The following is a 22,872-nucleotide window of genomic DNA, read 5'->3' on the forward strand; positions in this document are numbered from 1 at the left end:
GGTGTCTAATGGTATCTTACAATGAAGTCATCTAGGAAAGGAGACCAGTGTTGGCCAGGACTCAAGTCCTGGGTGACCCAAGAGGGCCACCAGAGGGCAGCCATGAGGCTCCCAGCTGGCCCCTTCCTCCCCCTGTCCCTTAAGATGGGGGCTCCTAGCTCCCTCTCCACCCTCAACCCAGCTACAGAGTTCTTTCTGCAGTTCTTACCCTGGAGGTGATGTGACCCCACAGAGCCCAGGTCCCCAGAAGAGGCCCAGCCAGCTCAGTCTGGCTGGTCAAGCATTTGCACTTAGCTCCTGACTTGGAGAGAAAAACACCATTTCACAGGGCAGAGCCTTGAGAATGTGTGGAGGCTGCTGTGGGCAGTCAGTCCCATGCGGAGCAGTGCAGTGGGAGGCTGGGGGCCGTGGCGTCCCTCCGCGGTGTTGCAGTGGGAGGCTGGGGGCCGTGGCGTCCCTCCGCGGTGTTGCAGTGGGAGGCTGGGGGCCGTGGCATCCCTCTGTGGTGTTGCAGTGGGAGGCTGGGGGCCGTGGCATCCCTCTGTGGTGTTGCAGTGGGAAGGCTGGGGGCCGTGGCGTCCCTCCGCAGTGTCACAGTGGGAGGCTGGGGGCCGTGGCGTCCCTCCGCGGTTTTGCAGTGGGAGGCTGGGGGCCGTGGCATCCCTCTGTGGTGTCTGCGGGGCCTGTCCCTGGGGAGCTGTGGAAGTCCCATCCCCCTTGGAGATGACCCCTCTGCGCCTGCCCACCAGTGTCTCCTGGGAGCAGGAGTACGTTCCTGCTGCAGGGCCGCGGGACTTTGGGGCGGGCTGTGCTGATCTCGGGCAACCCAGTGGGTCTGGGCCGAAGGACGTGAGTCTCCTCTGAAGGTCCTACTTTCTCTGTGTTCTTTTGGGGGCTTTCCTTTTTCTTCAGTTTTCTTAGTAATTGCTCCTTTTGAAAAAATCCCAGCTCATTTTTTTCTAAACTAAGCGAAAAGGATATTTTCAGCTGTGCAAACAGAGCTGAGAGCAGGGAGAGGTTCTGAGGAGGGCGAGGTGCGGGTTAAGGAAGGCCGGGGGTGTGTGTGTGTCTGGTTCAGGGTAGGGCTTCTCACCAACTGTATTCAAACACCTGCTTTCCTTTTTTATTTCCAATGCATTGGGGACCTATATGTTTGTAAAATACGATACAAGCAAATTACTAAGAAGATTTGAAGTTAAAAGAGGCATACAAAATACAAACCCTAATTTTTTATGATTATGTTAAGCAAACAAACAATTACTCTGTCCGATTTCTATGAAAGTTGCTAAGGTCTTGCTTTCAATTGTTCTACTTATCCTGGATGGGTAAAGACAATTCACAGATGGGCCCCGGTGCCGGGACCGAGGGTTGGCCAACTCTGCCGTAGGGGCAGGGGAGATGGGTGCCCTCAGGTTGGGCCAGCTCCTTCCTGCTCCCCATCACCGGTGTCTCCTGCAACCTCTGGGTCTGCACTGTTCATGGGGAGGGGGGCCCTTGTTTATAGAGGGCGTGAGGGCTTGGGCTTGGTGGGTGCTTCCTGATTGACTGGTGCCGACCCTGTGCTCCTAGATGGCCTGGCGTGCATTCCTCAGAGAGCCTGGCAGAGTCAGAGGCTCCTGGGAGGGTCCTGGTATATTGTGGACATGGACTGGACCTGTGGTGAGAGAGATGGGAGTAGGCAACAAGGAAGGGTTGGGGAAGGAAGACAAGGGCATAGAAGAGAAGGGAGAGAAAGTGCCAGCTTGGGTCGGTGTGCCAGCTCTGGGCCCCTCTGTCTTACCTACCCGTCTTCACCCAGAGCAGAGCCACAGGGAAGGAGGCTCTCGAAGATGGGCAGGCAAATGTACTTCCAGGAAGTGTGTAAGTGTGTGTATTTGGGAGGCAGGCCAGGCGTTTTAAGCTTTCCTGCGCACACAAATCACCTGGAGGTCTTATTGAAATGCAGATCCTGACTGAGCAGATCTGGGGTTGGGTCTGAGTCCCTGCATTTCTAATAATCTCAAGGGTAAATGCTGGATGGTTGAAGCTCCATGGTGCCAGGAGCTCCCTGACGACCTGGGCTGCTTTCTCGGAGAGGTGGGTGGGGTCTTCTATGACCCAGCACAGGGAACTGGGCCCACAGAAGGGGCTGAGGTCCCCGCTGGCCTCCTGGCAGCACGGGATGGTGTGGGTGGGTACACGTGTTGGGGGGACGCTATCTGGACTCACCTCAGTGTAGGTGACAGAAATGTCCTGTGGGAGAGTCGGGTCGGGCTGAAGCAGATGAGAAAAGAGCAGGGGACCCTACTCACCTCTGCCTCAGAAGTTGACTCTGAAGGCCAGGCTGTGGGGGGAAAGAGAGGCAGGCTCAGGCTGGGTGGGGACTTGGCCCCGGGGCCGGGTGCAGCCCCTTCCCTCGCCCTGGTGACAGCTGCTCCTCCCAGAGGGCCCGGCCCGGCCCAGGGAGCGCTGTTCCCCGTCTCACTCCTCTGCAGCCTGAGAGCAGGTGGCCTGGGTCTGGTCCTCGTCCAACCGCACACCAGCTGTGTGGCCGTTGCCCGGTACCAGCCTCTGAGCCCCCGCTTCCTCAGCCACTGAAGGGGTGGCAGTGGCAGCAGTGACTACCTCACGAGGGTTCCCGTGAGAATCAAGGGGGATGAACTTGCCAAAGATGCTTTTGAAATTACTACGTCAGCTTCTCTGCACCAGGCACTCTTTTAGGAGTGAGGATTCGATTTTTTATACGAATCTCACGTCAGTCCCCCAAAGCAGGGATTACTGATTTCTTCTCCTTTTGGGAGAGAAAACCGAGGCGCGGTGCGGCCAATCACTCTATAGTTACTTCCATGAGTGGTGAAATTCAAGGTAAATCCTGAATCTTTGCAGAAACAGAGCATTCTCCCCGGGATGAAAGATCCGGGTCCCCTTTCCTATGTGTCTAGGAGCATAGTGGCCTTTCCTCCCTTTGGGCTTCAGATCCCTTCACCCGCACACCAGGGAAAGCCTGCTCAGAGCAGGCTTGTGCTGGGAGCACGTCACCCCCACCCTCACCCCCACCCCAAAGCATGGCTTCACCTTGGTGGTCTGCTCGGAATACAATAGTCACCGTCTCTTCTTTTGCCAATGAAAACTCTATATTCTGAGCCTGGATTCTTTGTCTTTTGTTTCTGTTCTCCCTGTAACTCTTCTGTGGAAAGAACCGTGCCCACGTGTGCTTTCCTACCTGCCCTGGCCGTGCTGCAGGTAGGAACAGTCAGTCCCTGGGGGAGCTGCCCTGAGCCCGGGAGACTCCTTGTCTGTCCACTGTCCTGGTGCCCCTGATGGCAGGGAGCAGAAACCCTAGACTGATTCAGACCCATTTTACAGACCAGGAATCAAAGAGAAGGTGAGACATTAAAAATAAAACAGCTCCCTGTTTTTGAACACCTATTACACACCAGACAATCTTTAAGATTTCTAGAACTCAGGTTCTATTCTTAGTGACTTATAATAGTCTTTCAAAGTAGGCATTACACCACTTTGAAGATGAGCTCAGAGAGCTCACAAAACTTACTCGGTCACACAGAAGTGCCTAGACTCAGGTTTTGAACTCAGCTCTGACTGACTCAGAAACCTCCTGTCCCCAAGACGCCATAGGGCCTCTCTGGCAGGGAGAGGACGGGTCTTTCCCCGCCCCCGCCCCTGCCTGCCTGCCTGGCATCTGTGGCTGGAGTTCAGTCTTCCTGACTCCCTCTGAGATCTGAGACTGCCCTGTTCTCAGTTACACTCCAGGGGAAAGTCAGTTCGCATCACATTTTTTCTCTTTCCTTTGTTCCTCCATAGTGCGCAGACAAGGGCCAAAAACTGTCTCTAGTTAGCACGGTGACAGCCATGGTGCAAGGAGATGACAAGAGGACGGTGCTCACGGTGGCCGGGGTGGTGGTGGTGAGGGTGGCGGTGAGGGAGGAGATGGTGGTGGTGGTGGTGATCATGGTCGTGGTGAAATGCTGATGCTCACGGTAGCAGCAGTGATACCTGCCTCTCTGCCGAGACCCTTAACTCCCCCTTTGAATTAACAAAGATGCCATGTTTTGGCCCGAGATCACTCACCTCTGTTGTTATTTTGGACTACACACACCTCCGAGTAGATAATGCCTTCATCCTTCTCATTCTGGTAACAAACTGAAGGAAGGAAAGAGGCCTGGACTGGGAAAGACCCGCCTGCCCTCCCACCGCACGACACCGGGGCCCTGCAGACACTTACAGAGGGAAGCCAGTCAAGGGCTCAGTCAGGGTGGTGACTGGCAGAGGGAGGCGGTCGTTAATGTGGGATATCCATTTTGGCAGGAGGTGCCTGCACCCAAGAGCAGATTCTAGAAGCCTCCCCAGCCCTACTGTATATTGTTTAGACTATAGGTTCTGAGAAAAGGTAGTAAATATTTCAGTCTTTGTGGGCCATACGATCTCTCTTGCAGCCGCTTGGCTCTGTGGCGTGAGAGCGGCCACGCACTGTGCATACACAGGGGTCCTTACAGAAATAGCTGGTGGGCCAGATTTAGCCCACGGGCCATAGATTGCCAACCCTTGGTGTAAACCCTCCCTGCCCTCTCCCTGGAGGCCAGGCTCCCTTCCAGCTTCCCTGTCGCACCACCAGCTCCCCAGGACTCGCTCTTGAAGCTCTCCCCAGAGACATCTGCTCCTTTCCCCGGTGACTGATTCCAGAGACCTGGGACTCACAAAGGCTGCCTCCGTCTTACTCCCCTTGAGAGGCCCTTCTCTGCCTTCATCCACAGACCACAGTCTTGCTGAAGGTCCTTACCGTTGACATACAGTGCGTCCTGCTCTTCACCTGGGGCTGGGGGCAGATTCTGGGCTGGCAGGGGCCCTAGGAGATGCGAAGGCACAATTTGCTGAGGTCCCTTGGAGAGCAGGCTGGATGGTGGGGACCGAGAGGCTGAGAAAGGATGTCAGTGGAGGCTGCTGGAGGTCTGAGGCTGGTTTGTGAGTGAGGGCTAACTCACAGGTCTGGACATGGTTCATTTTTATGGGATGTTTTCTTTGAAATATACCCTAGAGGGTAGGATGGCTCCATGGGAATCACAGACTGGGAGGAAGCAGGGTCAGAAGAGAGGTCACACCCTGGCATGGAAAGGGCCCTGACCCACCAGTCAGGCTGCTTTTCAGAAGGAGGAAAGGCTAATAACTTTGACCACACACTATGTGCCGGACAGTGGGCCAGGAGAGTCAAATACTTCACGGCCAAGCACCTAACCCGGTGACCTGCACGTAGCTGGATGCCAAACACCTTCCCTGCTGCCTTTAGTGTCTTACATTGTTTGTAACCATCTTGGAAAGGTTTGATGCTTTTAAACAAACAAAGCAGAATTATACACCTAGGTGAATGCCACGTTGAAAGGGGTGCGTTGCCTGAGTACATCCTAGTTCTGGTGACGCTATCATGCGTCAAAATGTTTCAAAAATTGCCTTCGGAGATCCAGTCTGCAGAATACCTCAGGTGCTGGCACGTTTGTGCCGCTGAAGAAGTGGCTATGCTGTCTGCAGTGTGAAGGGTCTTCCAGGGCTGGTGTGGAGAATGAAGTTGTTGAGCTATTGTTTTTCCTGCGTGGCTATGGAATTGGGCCTGAAGGTGGCATTCTAAAGAAGGTTTCGTGCCCCTTCGATTCTGAGATAAGAGGATGGCCACCTCTTCCTGAGTCCTAGCGTCGTGAAGACAGGTTCCTTAGGGAGATGGAGCCAGGCTACTCCCAGGCAGGGGTGGGGGGCCGGGGAGGGGAGTGTGGGAGCTGGGAGGCAGGCTCTCCCAGGAAGAGGGAGGGTCTTTCACTCCACGTGAAAGGCGTGGCCCTCGGAGGACCTCAGCGGGAGGCTGGGAGGGAGCCAGCTGTGTTCTGCTGCTTTTCCTTAAATGCTCTGCCCCCGAGGTGAGTGGACAGACACAGAAACCCCTGGGTCACGGAGGCCGGGCTGGGCCATTAGAAGGAGGCTTTATTACAGCTGCGGGGATGGTGGGACTCAGAGTTCACTGCCCAGCGGCCTCCCCATCTAGCTCTGGACCTGCCTGCATCTTCCTCCTAAAAGCAAGACTGGCCGGCCTGGAATGTAGACTCAAGGCTGGAGGGAAGGGGGGATGGGAAGTTGGCTGGACAAACACCGCTAAGCTAAAAAAGAGAGGGTGGTGGAGGCTGGCCTGAGCCCTAACTGGGGTGCCTGGAGAAGCAGGGCACAGGCTCAAGGCTCAAGGGCCGGGAGAGACCTTTGCAGGTAATCTGGCTGATGCTCACTCTCGCATGACTAGCGGTCTTCCTCTAAGAGTAGTCCGGCCCTGCTCCCGGAAAGCTCACCACCAATCCCCTCCCGGAGGGGGCTGCGAACCTGAATCAGGAGATCTAGCTGCGGAGGTCTGTGGGAGCAACCACTTTACCTTGGCAAGTGGAAAATATGAAGGCTGCCCCCAGGGAAGGATGAAGTGGCATTGATCCGGGCCTCTGTAGGTGGATGTGAAGGCCCAGGAATAAACTGGTACCAGGAGCTCCGTCCACAGCGTGGACGAAATGAGTGTGTACGCGTGAGCATGTGTGCATGCCCTGGAGTTCTCCCTCCAGCTTTCTCGTTTGCTGTGCAGACAAGAGCTTGGCTGAGTTCAACGAGAGAGACGGAGGCCGTGGGTTTTCTCAGTGACATTTGTAGCCTTGTCTTTTGAGTGTGAAGGACACTGATCTACATCCTGCTGGGCTTGTGAGAATTCCTCTCTTTGTGTCTCTATCCATGCCCAGGGTGCAGAAGTGTGTTTGTGTGCCTCTCTGGGTGACAGTGGGTGTGTGAGACAGTGTGTCTGTACGTGTTTGTTTGGGAAGCTGCAAGTGTCCTCCCCAAGGGCCTCTTGTGTGTGACCTGTGATGAGGAGCCCCTCCTCTCACCCAACACCCAGGGCAAGAAATCCCCTGGTCCTGTCAGACTCTGGCTTTTCAAAGGCCGGGCAGTGCCTGGCATACGGGTTCAGTAACCGAGAAGACAAAGAGAGTTACTGACCGTTTTTTCTCCACGGTGTGAAATAGCGCAGAAGTGCAGCGGCGGTGACCGCCACGCCCAGCAGGACTGCAGACAGCCAAGGAGCCAGCCTGTTGCTGCTTGGGGGTGCAGACGGGACCTGAGGACCTGGGGTTGAGTAGGCGTGACCATGAGCACTGCGGGTACAATTCAGAAATGCACCCACCCAAGACGTGCACAGGGAGGGTGTAATGGCTGGCAGTAGGGAGAAACACGTGCCCTGGAGGAACCTGCAGCCTGGGAGTGAGGATGGCTCAGAGGATGCCAGCGTGCACGGGTAAGGCCATGGGTGACTGTGTGCCCCTCCTCCCGTGGTGCCCCCCACTCGCTTTGGCCTTCATTGTTTCCCTGCCAGGGTCAGTGGACAGATGCTCCAAGCAGGGTCCATGCCCAGTCATGCAATGCCTGCCCAGGGTCCAACACCGTGCCGAGCATGGAGGGAAGCACCCAGGGGAGTGAGCTCTGACCCCTGCCAGCCTGCGGGGTTCAGGGCCCAGTAGGGGAGCAAGACCAACCATCCAGGCAGAGTGTCTCTGGCTTGCTTGACTCTTTGGAGATGCTGTTCTCTGCCTGGCAGGAGTAGTTCCCCGCATCCTGCTCCGACATCATTGGGAAGAGGAAGGAGATGGCACCTCCACGGGGAGCGGAGCGGTTCCCCAGGATCCTCCCGTCCAGGTAGAACGTGTACAGGATTGGAGGGGTGCCCCTCTTGGCCTCACAGCGGAGCTCCACCATGTGCCCCACAGTGAGGCTGGCATGCGGCGGTCTCAGGGTGAGCACAGGGCGGGACACAGGATCTGGGCCTGCACACCACGGGGAGGGTCACCCAGCCCACCCAGGCTCAGGCACCTCCTCCCTCAGGGCCCCTTCCACACCCCAGGGGTCCCATCGCCCAAAGCCCGGACCCTGGGGGAGTGACTCCCCTCCTTCCCGCACTTACCCCACACCCTGATCTCCAGCAGGGGGCTGTCCTTCTGGAACAGCCCAGCCCTAAGGGCGGCCTTACACCTGTAACACCCAGAGTGTTCCGCCCGGACTTCTGGGATATAGAGTTCTGGGTGGGGGCCCCAGCCCGTCAAGGCCTGACCACCTTTGTAGAAGGAGAAGAGGAGCGAGGAGGCCGGTCTCTGGGCGAGCAGCTGTGTCCGGCATCTCAGGGTCAGCGGGCTCCCCACACGGGGTCCAGAAAAGGGGATGGTGCTCAGCACAGGAGGGGGGAACAGCGCTGTGGAGAGGCCATCAGGACTCACTCAGGAGGGGAGACCCGGATAGCTAGCTCCCCACCCTGAGGCTGAGGTCTGAGCTGGGCACGGCCCAGGCATAGCCTTGTGCCCTGTAGGACACACCATCACTTTGTCCCAGGGCCTCCCAGGGTCGCCAGGGGTGGGGCAGCAGGGCTGGTTCAGGGCTCTGCCCAGCCTCCCCAGGGCATCTCCCTGGCTGCCTGGCTCCAGATGTGCCCCATGGTGGAGCAGGGTGTTAGGGTGGCTTCGTGGGCATCTCAGGGCCTGGTGGGTCGGCCCAGCATCCAGCGCAGCCAGAGGGCAGGCGACCTCTAGAGGCCAACCCCCCACCCCCCTAAGCTGGTGACTCACCTCGGACTTGAACCATGATAGTCTCTGAGGTTTGTGTGCCCACGTACAGGACATAGGTCACCTGTGCTGTGCAGCTGTACCGGCCACTGCTTGCTGCTGTGGCTGTCCCCAGGGTCAGAGAAGGGCGTTCCTCAGAAGATGGGAGGTAACTTCCGTCTTTGTAAAACCTCACGTGGGACAGGACCGCATGCTTCCTTCCCTGGCATCGCAGGGTCAGGGCATCTCCTTCAAACACCAGGTGCGGCCGGGCTTGGAGGGTCAGCAAGGCTGTGGGACACAGGGCCGGGGTCCCGCGGGGCTGCAGCTGCCGTGGGTCCTCGTCCTCCTCGGTCCCCACCTAAGGCCTCCCCCTGGGGATGGAGGCCCCTGCACAGCGGCCACCGTGCCCCACCCCCCAGGCCAGGCCACCGGGCCTCTGCTCCCTCCCCCACCGTCCCCCCTCCTTCCTTTTCCCTCCCTCTCCTGTACCCTCCCCTCCTCTCCCTGTGCCTTCTCTCTGGCCTTCATCCCTGCCACCCTACTTGGCTCCTTTTATTCTCTCCCACCTTGCCCAGCGTGGGGCAGGTGGGATCCCTTCCATCCATTGTTCTGTCTTGTCCTCCTGACCCAGTTCTCACTTCCCTAGACTGGCTGCCCACATCCTGGCCACCCCAGCGCAACTCTGCCTGCAGCCTCCACTCCCAGGGACAGCTGCGCCCGGCCGCAGAGGAGAGAAGCCGCAGAGGTGGGTGCTGACGTGCCACGCTGGGGTCGGCTCCCTCCTGCTTCCTGGTCAGGTTCCTCGGCCCAGCCCCCGTCCCCACCCCCAGCAGGAGTTTCATTTCCGCCACAGTGATGGCGAGGCTCTGTCATCTCTGTCCTCAATCCTGAAATGCAGCTACGCAGTCACAGTGACGGAGCACTGTTCCCAAGGACCCAGTGTCACCCGCAGGCAGCCTCAGGGTGCATCTGCCCCCGCGCCAGACCCCCGCGTTCCCTACAGCCTCGGGAGCCAGGATGGATGACCTGAGCGTGGTGATGAGTAACCCGAGAGTGGCAGGGGAGCCCAGTGTATCCTGCTTCGCCCACATGTCCTGGGCCCCTGGCACGTGCTCCCCTCAGCCTGGAGGGGGTGCAGCTCACAGGGCGAGCGGGGGCCAGGCTGGCTTCCATGGCTGCACTTTCTCTAGCAGGGCTGTGTTGCTTTGAATTCTCCCTCCCTGGCATCACAGCACATGCCTTGAAGGTCAAGATGCTCAGAGCCCAGGGTTTCTTCCTACCTGGCAGGAAGTGCCGTGGAGCTCAGTGTAACAGGATGGGCTGGGGGTGCAGAGGGAGCAGAGAGAGGAAGAAGGCTGTCCTGCAGACAAAGGTGGCCACTTCTCTGGACATAAAAGGGCAGGAAGGGGCCCAGGGGCTCCAGAGCCACAGTGAGAGGGGGACACAGAAGCCGGTGCTACTCGCAAGGGGACAGGACAGAGGCCGGAGCCATTCTGCTGGGAATTGGGGCACCCTCGAATTATCCCCAGCCCGAGACCTGTGGACTCCTGGGTTCCTGCTCTCCCTGGGCATTAGCCAGGAGTCCCGAGGAAGGGTTCTAGTCTTGTGCTGGTGTGAAGATGTCTCTGGGGGACCCAGTGGCCCTGTCTTGTCCTTATCTATTAAGCTGCAGCCCAGAGATATGTTTGGAGATGGAACAAAGAGCTAGGACTCACCTCTGTTCCCAACACAGGGAGCTGCAAGAGAGCAAAGTGACAGAATGAGGTTAAGCAGCAGAAGGAACTGCCTGCCGAGAGGGCCTGTCACCTAGGAGTGGGTGCTAACAGCCACTCCACAACCAACCACCCAGCCCCCTAGGCACCTAGTCATCTAAGCAGCCAACCACTCGGCCACCCAGCCACTCAACCGCCCAGCTACCCAGGAACCCAAACACCCGGCCGCTCCCCACTCCCAGCACCCAACCACTCAGCTTTTATGGTGGACCCCTGCCTGGAATCCTCTGCCCTATCTCAGTTCAAGTGTTGCCTCCTTAGGTCTTCCCGGGAACCCCAATCGAAAGAAGTTCCCCCGTCACTATCACAGTGGCCCACTGTATGATCATCAGAGCACTTACCACTATCTGAAATGATTTTATTCCTTGAATTGCCTATTTGTTATCTTCTTTCCCTCTGCCTGGATTGTAGGCTCCGTAAGAGCAGGACTCTGCCTGTCCTGTTTGCTGCCATATTCCCTTTGTCTATCACCTGTGCCTGCGGCACAGTCTGTTTTCAGTAAGCACCTGCTGAATGAACCCACAAATGCTGTCTGTCCTTTGTACGCAGTCATGCAGGGCAGGGAATGAAAAGTAGAAGACATAGGACTGGCCTCTCGCATTAATGTGCCACAGGGCCCTATCTACACCTACTCAGGAACTCCCGAAGCAAAGGCAGGGCCTGATTCCTGTGGTCCCGTCTGTTTGCGGAGCTCTGCACACTAGAGTATGGAGGTGGTCAGATGGAGGACATGAGGCTTCCCTGGAGAAGTGGTCACTAAGGATTGAGATACGGGGAGGCACCTTGGATCGCTGAGGACTACACAGTGTATGACGGGCTGCGTGTGCCCTTTGCACACACTGCACTGAGGCTTCTAGATGAAAGAACGTTTGAGGAGAACAGGGGATCTGGGAAGGGAGGCTGAGCCACAAAACGATGACTGATAGGTTAGACAGGTGTGAAGGGCCCAAGGGATGGAGGGCTGGAAACTGAGGGGCACAGTTGGAGATGAGGCAGTGGAGAATATTCCGGACTTTGCAACAAGGGGCGAAACAGTGAATGGTACAGGGCTGAGTGTAGTCAGTCCAACCAGTCCTCAGACACCGACTTGGCGTCCTTCACTGCGGGCACGTCCTATGTGCTGTGCAGAACACGGGAAGTATAGGAATGGCCCCGGGCGGGTGGGGGAAGACTTTCTTATCAGACGTTTGAGGTGCAGATGTTCGGCAGATTTGTCCTCATCCGTCATCCTCGCTGCCCACACTCCCTGGGTCACAGTGGAGGCTTTCCAGCTTCATTCTCTACTCAGCCCTGGCTTAGCTCAGCCACAGGTTCTCAGGGTGTGCAGAATTAGGAGTCTCTTTCTTCCCATCCCTCCGTCTCTCCCTGGCCCCCATCTAAACACACCTTCTCCTCTGAGCTTGGAGCAGGGGAAGCCATGCAGGATTCGCCATCAGATGACCTGGACAAGCCTCGTTAATCCTTGTCTTTCCTTGTGAACTTGAACAAGTTTGAATTCCAAGAGCCTCTAGTTCCTAGTTCTGGCTGTGCAATGGGTACGGTGAGAGCCATTTTGCTTTACAGAGTAGTTGCGTAGATTGTATTAGCTCGCTGCCTGGGAGAGTGGTTCCTTTGTTAACTGAAAGCAGAGAGCCTGACCTCAGAGTGACTAAGACCTCCCTGATCAGTGATGCCTCCCTCCCTTTCCCCTCTCCACCGGAAAACAATTTTGCAGCTACAAAGTGAGAAACAAACAGGGTTGAGGGTACTGAAGCCTATAAGAGGAGAGAAGGCATCTGGAGACCACAGAGTCGCCTCCAATGAGCCCAGGTCCCCAGATCCCACGACTTACTGTCCAGGGCAGTGCAAGACCTGGGAGTTGTGGCTGAAGGACCCCTGTCTATAATCAAGGCAGCAGTCAACTGGGGACATACAGAGGGTGACACCTGCTTACAACAGTTGCTATGAAAAGGACCTGGGGCCTCCGTGAACTAGAGTCTGACGATGAGGTGACAGTGCTATGAGGTAGCCAAGACCACTGTCAAATGGAGCTGCACAGCAGAGTCCCGAATGATGGAGGCAGCAGCCCCAGTGAACTCCTCACCAGCCAGGCCGCTACGGGAGGGACAAGGCCCAGCTCCTGACCCACCGACAAAGTGCATCAAGACCAAGCAGAGCAGGCAAATGAACAGGCTCTGGAAAGCAGTTTCTACCAGGGGAATTGGGAGGTATTTATCTGAGAAAGATGTGACAGAATAAGGCACAGAATAGTCTTCAAATACTCTGATGGGCTCAAAGAGGGGAGAGACATATTCTGAGCTACTTCCTGTGGCAGAAGGGGGACTAATACACTAATACATGGAAATCAGAGAGATCGGGGGGCAGGTTTCAGCTGAACAGGAAGAACTATCTCACAACTGAGCTCGGCCACTTTGGGACAAGCTGCCATGTTGCTGGGAGGGTTATGTGGAGGCCCCAGGTCACCTGTCTGAACAGGGGCTGAATTTGGCTGATACTCAGCTCAGAAGAAAATTCAGGTTCATTTCCTAAGCTGCAAACACATCTTTGTTGCCCAGCCACATACCAGCAGGCTCAGTGCAGGGCGCCTGGCCTCTTGACTCCTTGATGGCCAATCATAGTAAATAGGCACACGGATTGTGTGAGCATGCCCTGCCGGGCACTTCAGGTGAATTTAATTTTCCCGTTTTACCTGATTACAGTCCAACTACATCCCTACTAGAGGTGGTGAGGTGGAATAGAGTAGCCATCAGTCTGACATCAAATGGACTTGGGTCTGCACCTCTGTTTTGCTCTTCATGGCAGAGTCGTTCCAGATACTTTTCTTAACCTTCTTGAAACTCAGTTTCCTCAAGTGCTTAATAAGAATAAAAAAAAATGCCTGCCCTCTAAGGTTGTGAAGGTTAGGTGAGATAATGTACACACTACAAAGGAGGCATTCAGTGCTTTTTTTTTTTCTGTCCCTCCATCCACATCTAAGAGGAAATAGCAGCTCTGCACTTAACGGTAACTCTCTTCCTGGACGTCTGGCCGTGTGGTCTGCATCTTAGGCTGGTTTTCTGGGGTCCCCAAGCACCAAGTGTGGCCGAGCTGCCCCTGGGTTTTCCGTTAAGTTCTCTGCTCTGCAGCCAGGCATGACTGTCTCCCTCCTCTTTCTTTGCTCTCCCATCCAGATCCTGGGTTCCAAACTGGGAAGCTCTTAGATTTAATCTAGTCAAGCCCAAGGGCTGTTCCTTTTACAAGGTAGTGACTTACCCTTGGAAACCTTTCTTCTCTGTAAGCCGGCACTAGGCCGCCCTGTTCCTGCCCTTACTATGAGCATGAGACCTTTGCACTTGTCCAAACGGCCAGTCATGGGACACAGAGACACACAGTGATGTCAGGAAGGAAGAGCTCTGGGCGGAACAGGCACTTTCCTCCTTTCCTCACAGGGGTCCAATCCTGACCAACTCTGTCCAGGAAGTGATCATATTTAAGCATGGTGGTGTTCTTCTGGTTCTGTGAGAACATACACACACCAACTACTGGGACCAGTTTTCAAACAAGAAGCAAAGTCAACTCAGAAACCGTAAAGCAAAGGGAAACCTATGCGGAGACTTGTTGCTTTGAAGTGTAGCAGGTGATAGTGGCTGACGCCGAGCTGAGTCCGAGCGAGCCCGGTGATCCCCCCACCCATCTATCCTTAGACCAGGCCCGTCAGCTGCTGGCACAGGTGCCTGGCCCTGGGGGAAGAGGATAAGGAGAGAGAAAGTGATCCTCCCAAACTGCCCCAAGGACCAGCCAGACCGGACACAGACCCCCACGCCACCCAACAGAGCACGGATGTAGGCAGAGGACAGACGGTCAATTTGGAAGGGGTTCCGGCCGAGCAAAGCCTTGTGGCCAGAGGAGACGCCAGTCATTGTTGTCTGGTCCTGAGTTTGCACTGAAGGTTCATATAAATATTTCTCCCTGTAAAACCCATGTCCCGCTGTTGGGCAAAATGCATGGAATTGCTCTTGCCCGTGTCCCTGTTCCCGGCCCAGCACCCCGCACACCTGCCAGAAGCCTCCTTTCTTTCTGTAACTTACTTTTCCTTTCAAGATAGCCCTGGTGAGTATTTTAACCTGATTTCACAGGGCTAACATGTCACTGGGCCTCAGAATGTGATTTTCTGCCTCCCTAATTTAGTCATGATACACGAAAGGGCCACGCTTCCAAGGACCCAGGAAAATGGGGGAGGAAACATCCAGGGCTCCCCAGACCCTCACCCCAACTCTCTCAGGCACGCCCACGTGCTTCCACCTTGTCCTGAATTGCAGCCTAAACCCACTTGAACTGGGAAGGTGGAACGAGGAACTTTGTGTCCCGGGAACGACTTATAGCCTTTGGTGCCCAGGAGAGGATGCCCAGACGCCACCACTTACCGGACAGCAGCACTGCCACCCAGAGCATCATGGTGCCGAGCGGGACGCGAAGCAGACTGGGCAGAGCGAAGTGACGGGCAGAGCATCTAGTCCACAGCCTGGGGTCGGTTGGTGACCCCTGTGATGTGGGTGGTGCTCTACAGAGAGGAAGTGGAGAAGAAACTTTAGAAGCTCAAAATGATATTTCCTCTCTGGCTGAAGGAGTATTACGTGAATGAATCTCCTTGGCCCGTAAGCATGAGGCAGTCAGGCAAATCACTAGCAAGCACTTTTGGACACTGTGTGGCTTCAAAAAGCTCATGCTAGGGAGTCAAGTTGGGACACAGACATAGAAAGATCCAGAGACTGCCAGAATTTGCTTGGTCTCAGCATCAGTGAGCTTGGAAGGTAGCACAGTGCTGGAAACGCAGAGATCGTCTGCCCCCCACCCTGAGTGACCTCAGTTCTTTCAGAGTCTGTCCCTCCAGAGAGAACGTGGCTGAACACTGACTGCCCTGAGGGGAAGCGGCATCTGGAGGACAGTCCGCAAGACCATCGGTTTAGGAGGGAACCAGGATTGGTGAGGATGATGGAGTGGAATGAGGCTGGAGGCTCAGGCCTGAGGCCCTAAGACGGTCAGGTTATTATTTTGAGAAGAATGGTTCATTAAAAGACACCATTATGAGAGTGAATAGGCAAGCACCGGGTAAGACATTTTCAGTACATATGGCTGACAGAGGACTCGTATGCAGAATATAAGAATTTCTACAAGTCAGTAAGAAAAAGAACCCACTAGAAAAATGGGCAAAATAACTGGATAGGTAATTTACAAAAGCAGATAGCCAAGTGCCAAATAGACACAGATTAAGGAGCTTGACTTCATCAATTACTGTGGAGATGCAAATTTAAGCTACCATGAGACACCACTACATTCCTTATAAGAAAGGCCCAAACTATAAGAACGGTAATCAAATGCTGGCTAGGACGTGAAGCAACTAGAACTTTTGTACACCTCCAATGGGCATATAGATTGGTACTACCAGCCACTTTGGAACAAACTGTGTGGCAAAATCTAAAACCAAACATGTGGATACCGATGATCCGGCATTTTCACTCCTAGATATACACTAAACAGAAATATGCATATTCATGGGCACCAAAAGACATATACAAGAATGTTCACAGCAGTATCACTTGTAAGAGATAAAAACTGGAAATTACTCAATGGTCCCTCAACAGAGAAGGAAGCCATACTCCCATCTCCTCCAAGGACAGAACGTGGGAGTTAAAGGTAAAGCTTGGAGAGCTGGATAAAATACCGGGGAGAAGTTTCTGACAGTAAGCATTTTCCTGGAAGAGAGATTTTTTTCCTTTAGGTGAGAAATCCCATACAGACTGGAAATAATTTGATGTGCTTATTGCCAAAGGCAGGAATGGAGAGGGTGAATTTCCGAGCTTCTCTTGCTCACTGGAAGTAGGAAACCGGCCTGATCCAGCAGGCAATTCTCCTATGACTGTTGATTGGGAGAGGGATAGAAGTAGCGAGGAAATAAAGTAGGAATTGGATGTTGTCCACTCACCTGAAGATGTTAATGTTTATACACTTTCCTCTATCGTTCTCATCCTAACAGATCTCCCAGCTTGAGCTATTTCCAGCTTTGTTCAGCTACAGGTCCAGGGCGTAGGGCTGCAGCCCTGCAGGGCTGTAGCTCAAGTAGGAGTCAGGGCCACTGCAAACATTCTTGCTTGCATGCACTTGTGGGGCTTTGCATGCAGGACAGTTGAAGCCTTTGTCCCTTGCTTCCACTTTCACTGGGTTCCAGCACCTGGAGTGTGTGACTTCTCACTCTCCCCCCTGCAGAGCGAGCTGTTGCTGCATCTTCAAAGGTGATAGTGAAATTGGCTCTCTGAGCTGAACTGGCTGCACCCAGTTCCCTTGGGATGAGAGTGACCCTACGGGAGTGGGGTTGCTGCCAGTTTGGGAATCTTCCAGGACCTGGGCTGACTTGCCCTCATTACTTAGGGACAGCTGGCAGGGGACCAGCTGTGAGGGACAACAGCTTTTGGGGACGGGGAAGAGTCCGTCCCATTCCTAGAAGGTAAGAAGGGAGAGCAGAGCAGCTGGGGCTAGGGGCAGCTCTGGGCAAAGAAACAGCATGGTGGGCTCCAGAGCCACCCTACCTGAGCTTAAATCCTCTCCCCGGATACTAATCTGCTGTAAGTTTCGCTACGTTTCTAACCCTCTGCACCCCAGATCCTTATCTCTAAAGTAGGTACATGATCACACCTGCATCATAGGGTTGTGATAAAGGAGAAATGAGATAAAACCATGAGCTGTGCTTAGTGTTGTCTGAGAGAACATTCTCAGTGATGGAAACATTCTCTGGGCTGCCCAGTGCAGGAGCTACTAGGCACGTACGGCTACTGAGCACCTGAAATTGGCTAGTGAGACTGCAGCAAAAACTCTCAGTGTTTTAAATTTTACTGAATTTCAATTTGAATAGCCGCATGTGGCTGGAGGCTGACTTAGTGGATCTTGCAGGCTTGGAACAACACCCCCGGAAGTGCCTGATGAGGGTGAGATATTGTCCTGAGGAAGAGGGCGGAAGAGCCTTGGGGCCCCCCCCCCGCCCCACCCCCCCCAGCCTGTCTTCCACCTTAGCTTTTACTAGTAGGCCCCAGAGAGGTGAAGCGATCTGTGCAAAGGTACTCAGCCAGCCTGCTGGGACTGGAGGCCCAAGGAAAGGCCTGAGGCCATTTCTCTGAGTTAGGTCTGAAGGAGAGAACAAACCAGGGAAATGTCTCAGAGGCCTAGAACTTAGGACGGAAGCTGGAAGGTCCAGGAGTCAGGGCAGGTGGAGCCAGACTGAATGAATGAAGCTCTGGGCCCGGCCTGGAGGGGCATCTGGTTGCCACCCTCTTTCCTTCTTGAGAACCAGGGAGAGAGCGTGGAAGGGCCTTTGGAGAATGTTTGTGTCGGGTCTACAGTGACTCCTTGTGGCTACGTGGACAATTGCCCTAAGGAGGGACTGTTAACGCGGAAAAGGTCATTCTCCACCACCCACTCACCCCCCCATGCACTGAGCAGTTTCTTTTTTTAGCTCCTGCTCAGTGCCCAGTCCAGCCCTGCCTCCTTGGGCTCAGCAAGACACAGGCATATTACTTAGTCTAAGTCTTTGTGCTTCTTAAAACATTTTTTTCATGCCTCCGTTATTCTGTTTTATCCCACTGTGTTGAATTTTGTTCGATTGTCTTTCTCTACTTTTCAGTGTGTAATCTTCTCAAAGGCCCTGTCTAATTTATCTTTGTGCCTCCAGGTGTAGCACAGTATGAGATTCAAGATACACCAAAGTATGCTTGTCAGGAATTCTGGAGTCAGAAAGATCTGGGTTCTAATCCTGGGTCTGCTGCTTGCTAGGTGGACCACCTAGGGAAGCAGGTTCATCTCACAACCCTCAAGTTTTAAATCTGTTCCATGGTACTAACAACATCTCATTTCTAGCATTGTGGAGGGGAGCACATGTTTGCACACACGCTCGCTTGTATACTCACCCCTCCACCTGAGACTGGATCCTATCTTTATGTCTGTGTAGGAGCCTATATACTCCTAGGGCTGTACTCACCTGTCCCGTGAATTCAGTCCTGCCATCGTCAACGGGATCTCATCCATAGATGCTCTAGTCTTTTCCTTCTTAAAACCAAACCAGACCAACCCAGCAGCCCTTTTCTTGGCCCCACCTTCACTTCGAGCCCCACAAACAGATACTCTACTGGCAAGAGTGGTCTTTACAGCCCTCACCAGCTGGCGTTCTGAGACGCACAGGCATGCCTCGAAGGGCTACAGGTGTTGTAAAATATCTTCTCGGTCCTCAGGGCAGCTGGGGGGGGGGCCGCACGGCCTGCTGGGAGCAGCCTTGCTCAATTGCCCAATGTTCCATTTAAATATAAATTTCACCAGCAGTGAAAGGGTTCAGGAAGTGCTGGCATGTTCGCGCCCCTCACTCATCCCTCACCACCCCCAGGCCAGGCTGGCCTCAGCCTCCTTAGGCCCCCGGCACAGCCAGCGAGCAGGTTCCTGGCTGCTCAGAACCCGCTGCTCATATTGTCACTGCAGATTACTCCCTCCTTCCTCGAGGGACTCAGAGACCCTCCCCTGGGTTCCGTACCCTCCGGCCACCCCTTCCGACCCTCTGTGGGCTCAGCCTACCTCCTCTAGCAGCTTTGAAGAAGTTCTTCAGCACCTGGTCCCACGCCCTTTCCTCCTGTCACCCCCTGTTCTCCTCTGTAATATGGTTGGAAGGATCGCCTCTAAGGCAACCAGTCCCCAGTCTGTCTTTGTAGCACAGGTCACCCCCCTGTATTGTGGATATGACCTGGGAGGTCTGCGGGGGGGTCTCAGACGCTCCTTCAACTCACGCATCAAGACTGACCCAGCCTCTGCCCGCCAGCCCGGTCCTCCGCGGGTGCTGCCCGTGGTGGTCGGTGACACCTCTCCCCACTCTGCTGGGCAAGCTGGAAACCTGGGTGACCCGGCTGTGATTTGCCTCAAAGTGGAAATTAGCTCGGTATGACTTTTTTGGATAACAGGTATTGTGTGTGTGTGTGCCACCATGGCCAGTGTGCTAAATCCTAGTCGTGTCTTAGAAGTTAATTTATATAATCACTCCTGGGGAAACTCATTCCTGACGATCCCCAAATCCAGGCTGGGTCAGGGACACACACATCCTGTCTTGACACTTAGCACATCCACAAGGCATTAATCACCTCTGGTGCTCGGTTGACTTTGAGTTAGCCTAGTACCCAGATAATTCAGTACCATTATGATTTCCTTTGCGGCTGTGGGATATGGTTAATTTGGTGGGCTGCCAATCTATGCCACTCCTTTGAATTAAAACTCCATTCCCCATCTCTTTTCATTTTACACATACTCATTACAGTCTTCCTTACATGTATCACCCAAGGTAGCAAGAAAATTTTTTCCATTGTGCTTCAGGTAGGATGGCCTTGACCAGAAGAAGCCTGTGGTCACCAAAAGCAGCCCTAGAGATCAGAGAATGGCTCCGGGCAAGGGACTGCAAATGGATGGAGGTGCATTCTTTCCTGGAGATGGAGGGAGAAAAACCTATATAATTAAAGTGATAAATTGGACTTTTGGGGTTCTCTGTTTACCGGTGTCAAACAGAATATATTCCATGCATTTATGCAGAATGCACAAAATGTGTCAGATTTAATTTTCTTCTGTTTGCTTATTTTCTCCTCCAGTTCCCTGGGTAGACACTGAACCCACATGGAAACGGAAAGACTGTAAGACTCCTGTATTTAGAGGAGGTGGTGGCAAAGGATTTGGGGCACCGGGCCCGGGAGCCGGATGGCCACGAGCAAGTACAGACTCAAGAGAGGCGACGAGGCATTCGGGAAAGAGCATGGCGTTGGGATTCGGACAGACCCGAGTTGGCGCCTGACTCGGCAGCTCTCACTGTGCGGCCTGGACGTCATCCTGGTTCCTCTGGTCAAAGTACTTTCCCTGAATTCATTTCCTCCGCTCCTCCCACCAGCTCCTCTCTGGCTGGATTCTTTCCATCTGCCTACAGACAAGCGCAAATGTCATCCAAAGCCAGACACGCCCCGCCCGCAGCGGTACTCCTCCCTTTCAGCTTCCATCCCAGGTTTGTCCTCCCTTCACAGCCAAGTCTCCCCGGAGAGTCGCCGCCATTCACCACGTCTCCTCTCCTGCAACGCCCTCCCAGTCCCCGGTCCCGGATGCTCTGGCTTCAGCACCCCGCACCCCAACACTGACCAGCTTTGTCGAAGTCCTTGGACACATAATTGAGTTTCTCTAGGGTAAGACCTTAAAAACAGAAGTTCTGAATAATAGCTTACGTGCCTCTTCAGCTCCCCTAGATCGTGCCAGATTGCTCTTCAAAAGCGGGGCGCCGGGTTTCCACTCGCAGTGCCGGCTAACGTCTGGACCCCAGCGTCCTCACCTCCTCACTGCACCGGCCGGGCCGCGGGGGGCGCCATGCAGCTCGCTGCAAGCTCTCCGGCCTCCCAGTTTCCAGGGCACTGGCCAGGCCGGTGGGCATCGAGGACGAGATCCCCAGCCTCTGGGTACTGGGAGACGGGGCATTAATCCTCCTCTCCACCAACTCTTTTCTAATTTAAAAGCAAAATCAAACAAAAACTCCCCCCTCTTGAACTAAACCTAAAAAGGACCCAGACTGCTGAAACAAACATGGATGGGCCTAATATCCAGAATACACAATGCTAATGTTTTAATGTACATTTTGCTATGGATGTTTTCTTTTTTAAGAAATAAAACATTCTAGTTATGCCTTTAGCTCTCCTATTCTTTCACCCACTTCCCTTCCAGGAGGCAACTAAAACCCTGAAGTTTGATGAGAGGCCCAAACATTAATTTTATAACATATGCATGTGTCCATAAACAATGTATAATACTGCTATTTTTTTTCCCCACACAAATAGTATTCTGTATCTAATATCCTGCAAGTTTCTTTTCTACGCACGGGACACTGTTTCCAAGATATAGCAATGTTGCTGCCTGTGTATCTTTTTAGATTTGTTTACAGTTTGGGGTGGATTTAAAACAATGCTGTCTATATACTTCCTGAGGGTGGAGACTGTGTTGTCCATGTGTACTTTTGAGCCCCTAGAAGTGTGTCTGGCATACAGTAGCCACCCAGTAAGTTTGTACTGTTAGTGAATTAATGAACAGCCTCATCCGTGTGTCTCGGTTGCTCACGGGCAGAATCTGTCCAGAATATACATAGAAATGAAGTGGCTGGATTCTTCTGGCGAGCTGGCCCTACTACTCTCTCAGAGCGACTGTCCTGGTTTACATATCCCCCAGCAGTTTGAGGGTTCCCGTTTCCCCTGCCTTGCCAGCTTCCGCATTCTGAGGTTCGGTGTGTGCGTGTGTCCACAGTCTGACATATGTGAAACCATATCTTACTGTTGATTTAGTTTACACTTCCCTAATTCCTTTCTGAACTCCCTCCCCGCCGTGGACTTTCTTTGTGGCTTCTAGGTTATCAAGGGGGCAGAAGTGGGTCAGGGTGGGTTGAGGGTGCGGCCTGACTCCTGCACGGGCCTGGAGCTCTCCGCCAATTCCCAGCCTCCTTCCCTTCCTGGAGGGTTCTGAGCACATGTGCCAGGCCAGATCCAGGACCCTCAGGACACAAGAGCAAAGTGGAGGCCCAGGGCCACCCTCCCTGCCCAGTGCCAGCTTGAGCTCTGAAGGCTGCTGTGAGGGGTGGGAGGTCCCTGGGCGCCCACGCCGCTCTGTTATTCGCTGGGTGTCCAGCAGGAGAGTGCCAGCCGGGAGAGTCTGGCGCAGGCATTGCCTCCACTCCTGTGAGGACCCTGCGTGTTCCCGTGGAAAGAGCTGTCTCTGGGGTCCCGGGCCCTGCCCCTCCTTGGCACACACCGTGCCCTCCAGTTCCAGGAGAACATACCATCTGGTTTGTTCAGCTCCTTGTTACTCGACAAACTGACCACTATTTGGAGAAAAGAAGACAAGTTTGGAGGTAAAGGGACAGACATAATGGGTGGGGCGGAGTGGAGGTGCAACTGAGGTAGAACATTTGAACTCACAGGGCACCCCCTGGCCTAGGGACAGCAGGGAGATTACCGGGGTGCTGGACTGAATGCAGCACCAGGGGTCACCACCCCTGTGGACCTCTGAGTCGGGCCAACTGGGATACGGCAAGGGCCCAAGGGTTAAAATGGGACACCAGTGAGTTGGCCAGAGCAGCGGGTGTGACGGAGCCGAAGCAGCTGCCATCTGATAGACATACATTTCTAGCACGTGGGGACGACACTCACTTGAGATCTTTTCCCATTTGAGAAGCATTAAAAAATCATACCTTGCAAGCCCAGAGGGTGAGCGCTCTGACTTAACAACCCCCTGACTTTCTTTTGCAAAGCATTAAATTCATTAACTTCCAGCAAGCAAGGAAAGCGGGTCTTACTTAACTCTTATTTTCTGAAAAGTCTTAAAAATCAGCAGCGGAGAGACCCTGTCTCTCTTTGGCCCTGTTAAATCATGAAGCACTGTACTGCTGCTAAGTAATGGGCCATTCTGTCAGTGTGCCTTGAGAA

The 22,872-nt window shown here is 54.2% G+C and overlaps 1 protein-coding gene across 7 annotated transcripts; it reads right to left on the reverse strand.

The window, feature by feature from the left end:
* Positions 1-1,109: 1,109 nt before the first annotated feature.
* Positions 1,110-16,648, reverse strand: FCRL6 (Fc receptor like 6). Of its 7 annotated transcripts, none has more exons than XM_057494905.1 (11): positions 16,335-16,648; positions 14,776-14,912; positions 10,316-10,336; positions 8,622-8,888; positions 7,967-8,116; positions 7,542-7,829; positions 7,009-7,134; positions 4,778-4,912; positions 4,069-4,140; positions 2,292-2,323; positions 1,110-1,654 (listed from the first exon to the last, which is right to left on the reverse strand). In XM_057494905.1, the coding sequence occupies exons 2-11, from the start codon at positions 14,804-14,806 to the stop codon at positions 1,607-1,609; spliced, it is 1,170 nt and encodes a 389-aa protein (XP_057350888.1). In that variant the 5' UTR covers positions 14,807-14,912; positions 16,335-16,648; the 3' UTR covers positions 1,110-1,606. The 7 variants fall into 7 exon arrangements, with proteins under 7 accessions (XP_057350888.1, XP_057350885.1, XP_036778571.2 ...); XM_057494902.1 differs by having other exon boundaries at positions 7,542-7,823; positions 7,967-8,251; positions 16,335-16,627; XM_036922676.2 differs by having other exon boundaries at positions 7,967-8,251; positions 16,335-16,626.
* Between the last annotated feature and the right edge of the window lie 6,224 nt (positions 16,649-22,872).

The sequence above is a fragment of the Manis pentadactyla genome, chromosome 19 (assembly GCF_030020395.1).
Source record: "Manis pentadactyla isolate mManPen7 chromosome 19, mManPen7.hap1, whole genome shotgun sequence".
NCBI lineage: Eukaryota > Metazoa > Chordata > Mammalia > Pholidota > Manidae > Manis > Manis pentadactyla.

Coding starts and splice junctions, on each gene's coding strand:
- FCRL6 (XM_036922676.2), bottom strand. CDS start 14,806: ATGATGCTCTGGGTGGCAGTGCTGCTGTCCG. Junction 7,135..7,541: donor AGAGACACTCTGCCTGGATG/GTTGGTCTTGCT, acceptor ACTCAACCCCAG/GTCCTCAGGTCCCGTCTGCA. Junction 2,324..4,068: donor AGTCCAAAATAACAACAGAG/GTGAGTGATCTC, acceptor TTCCCCCCACAG/CCTGGCCTTCAGAGTCAACT.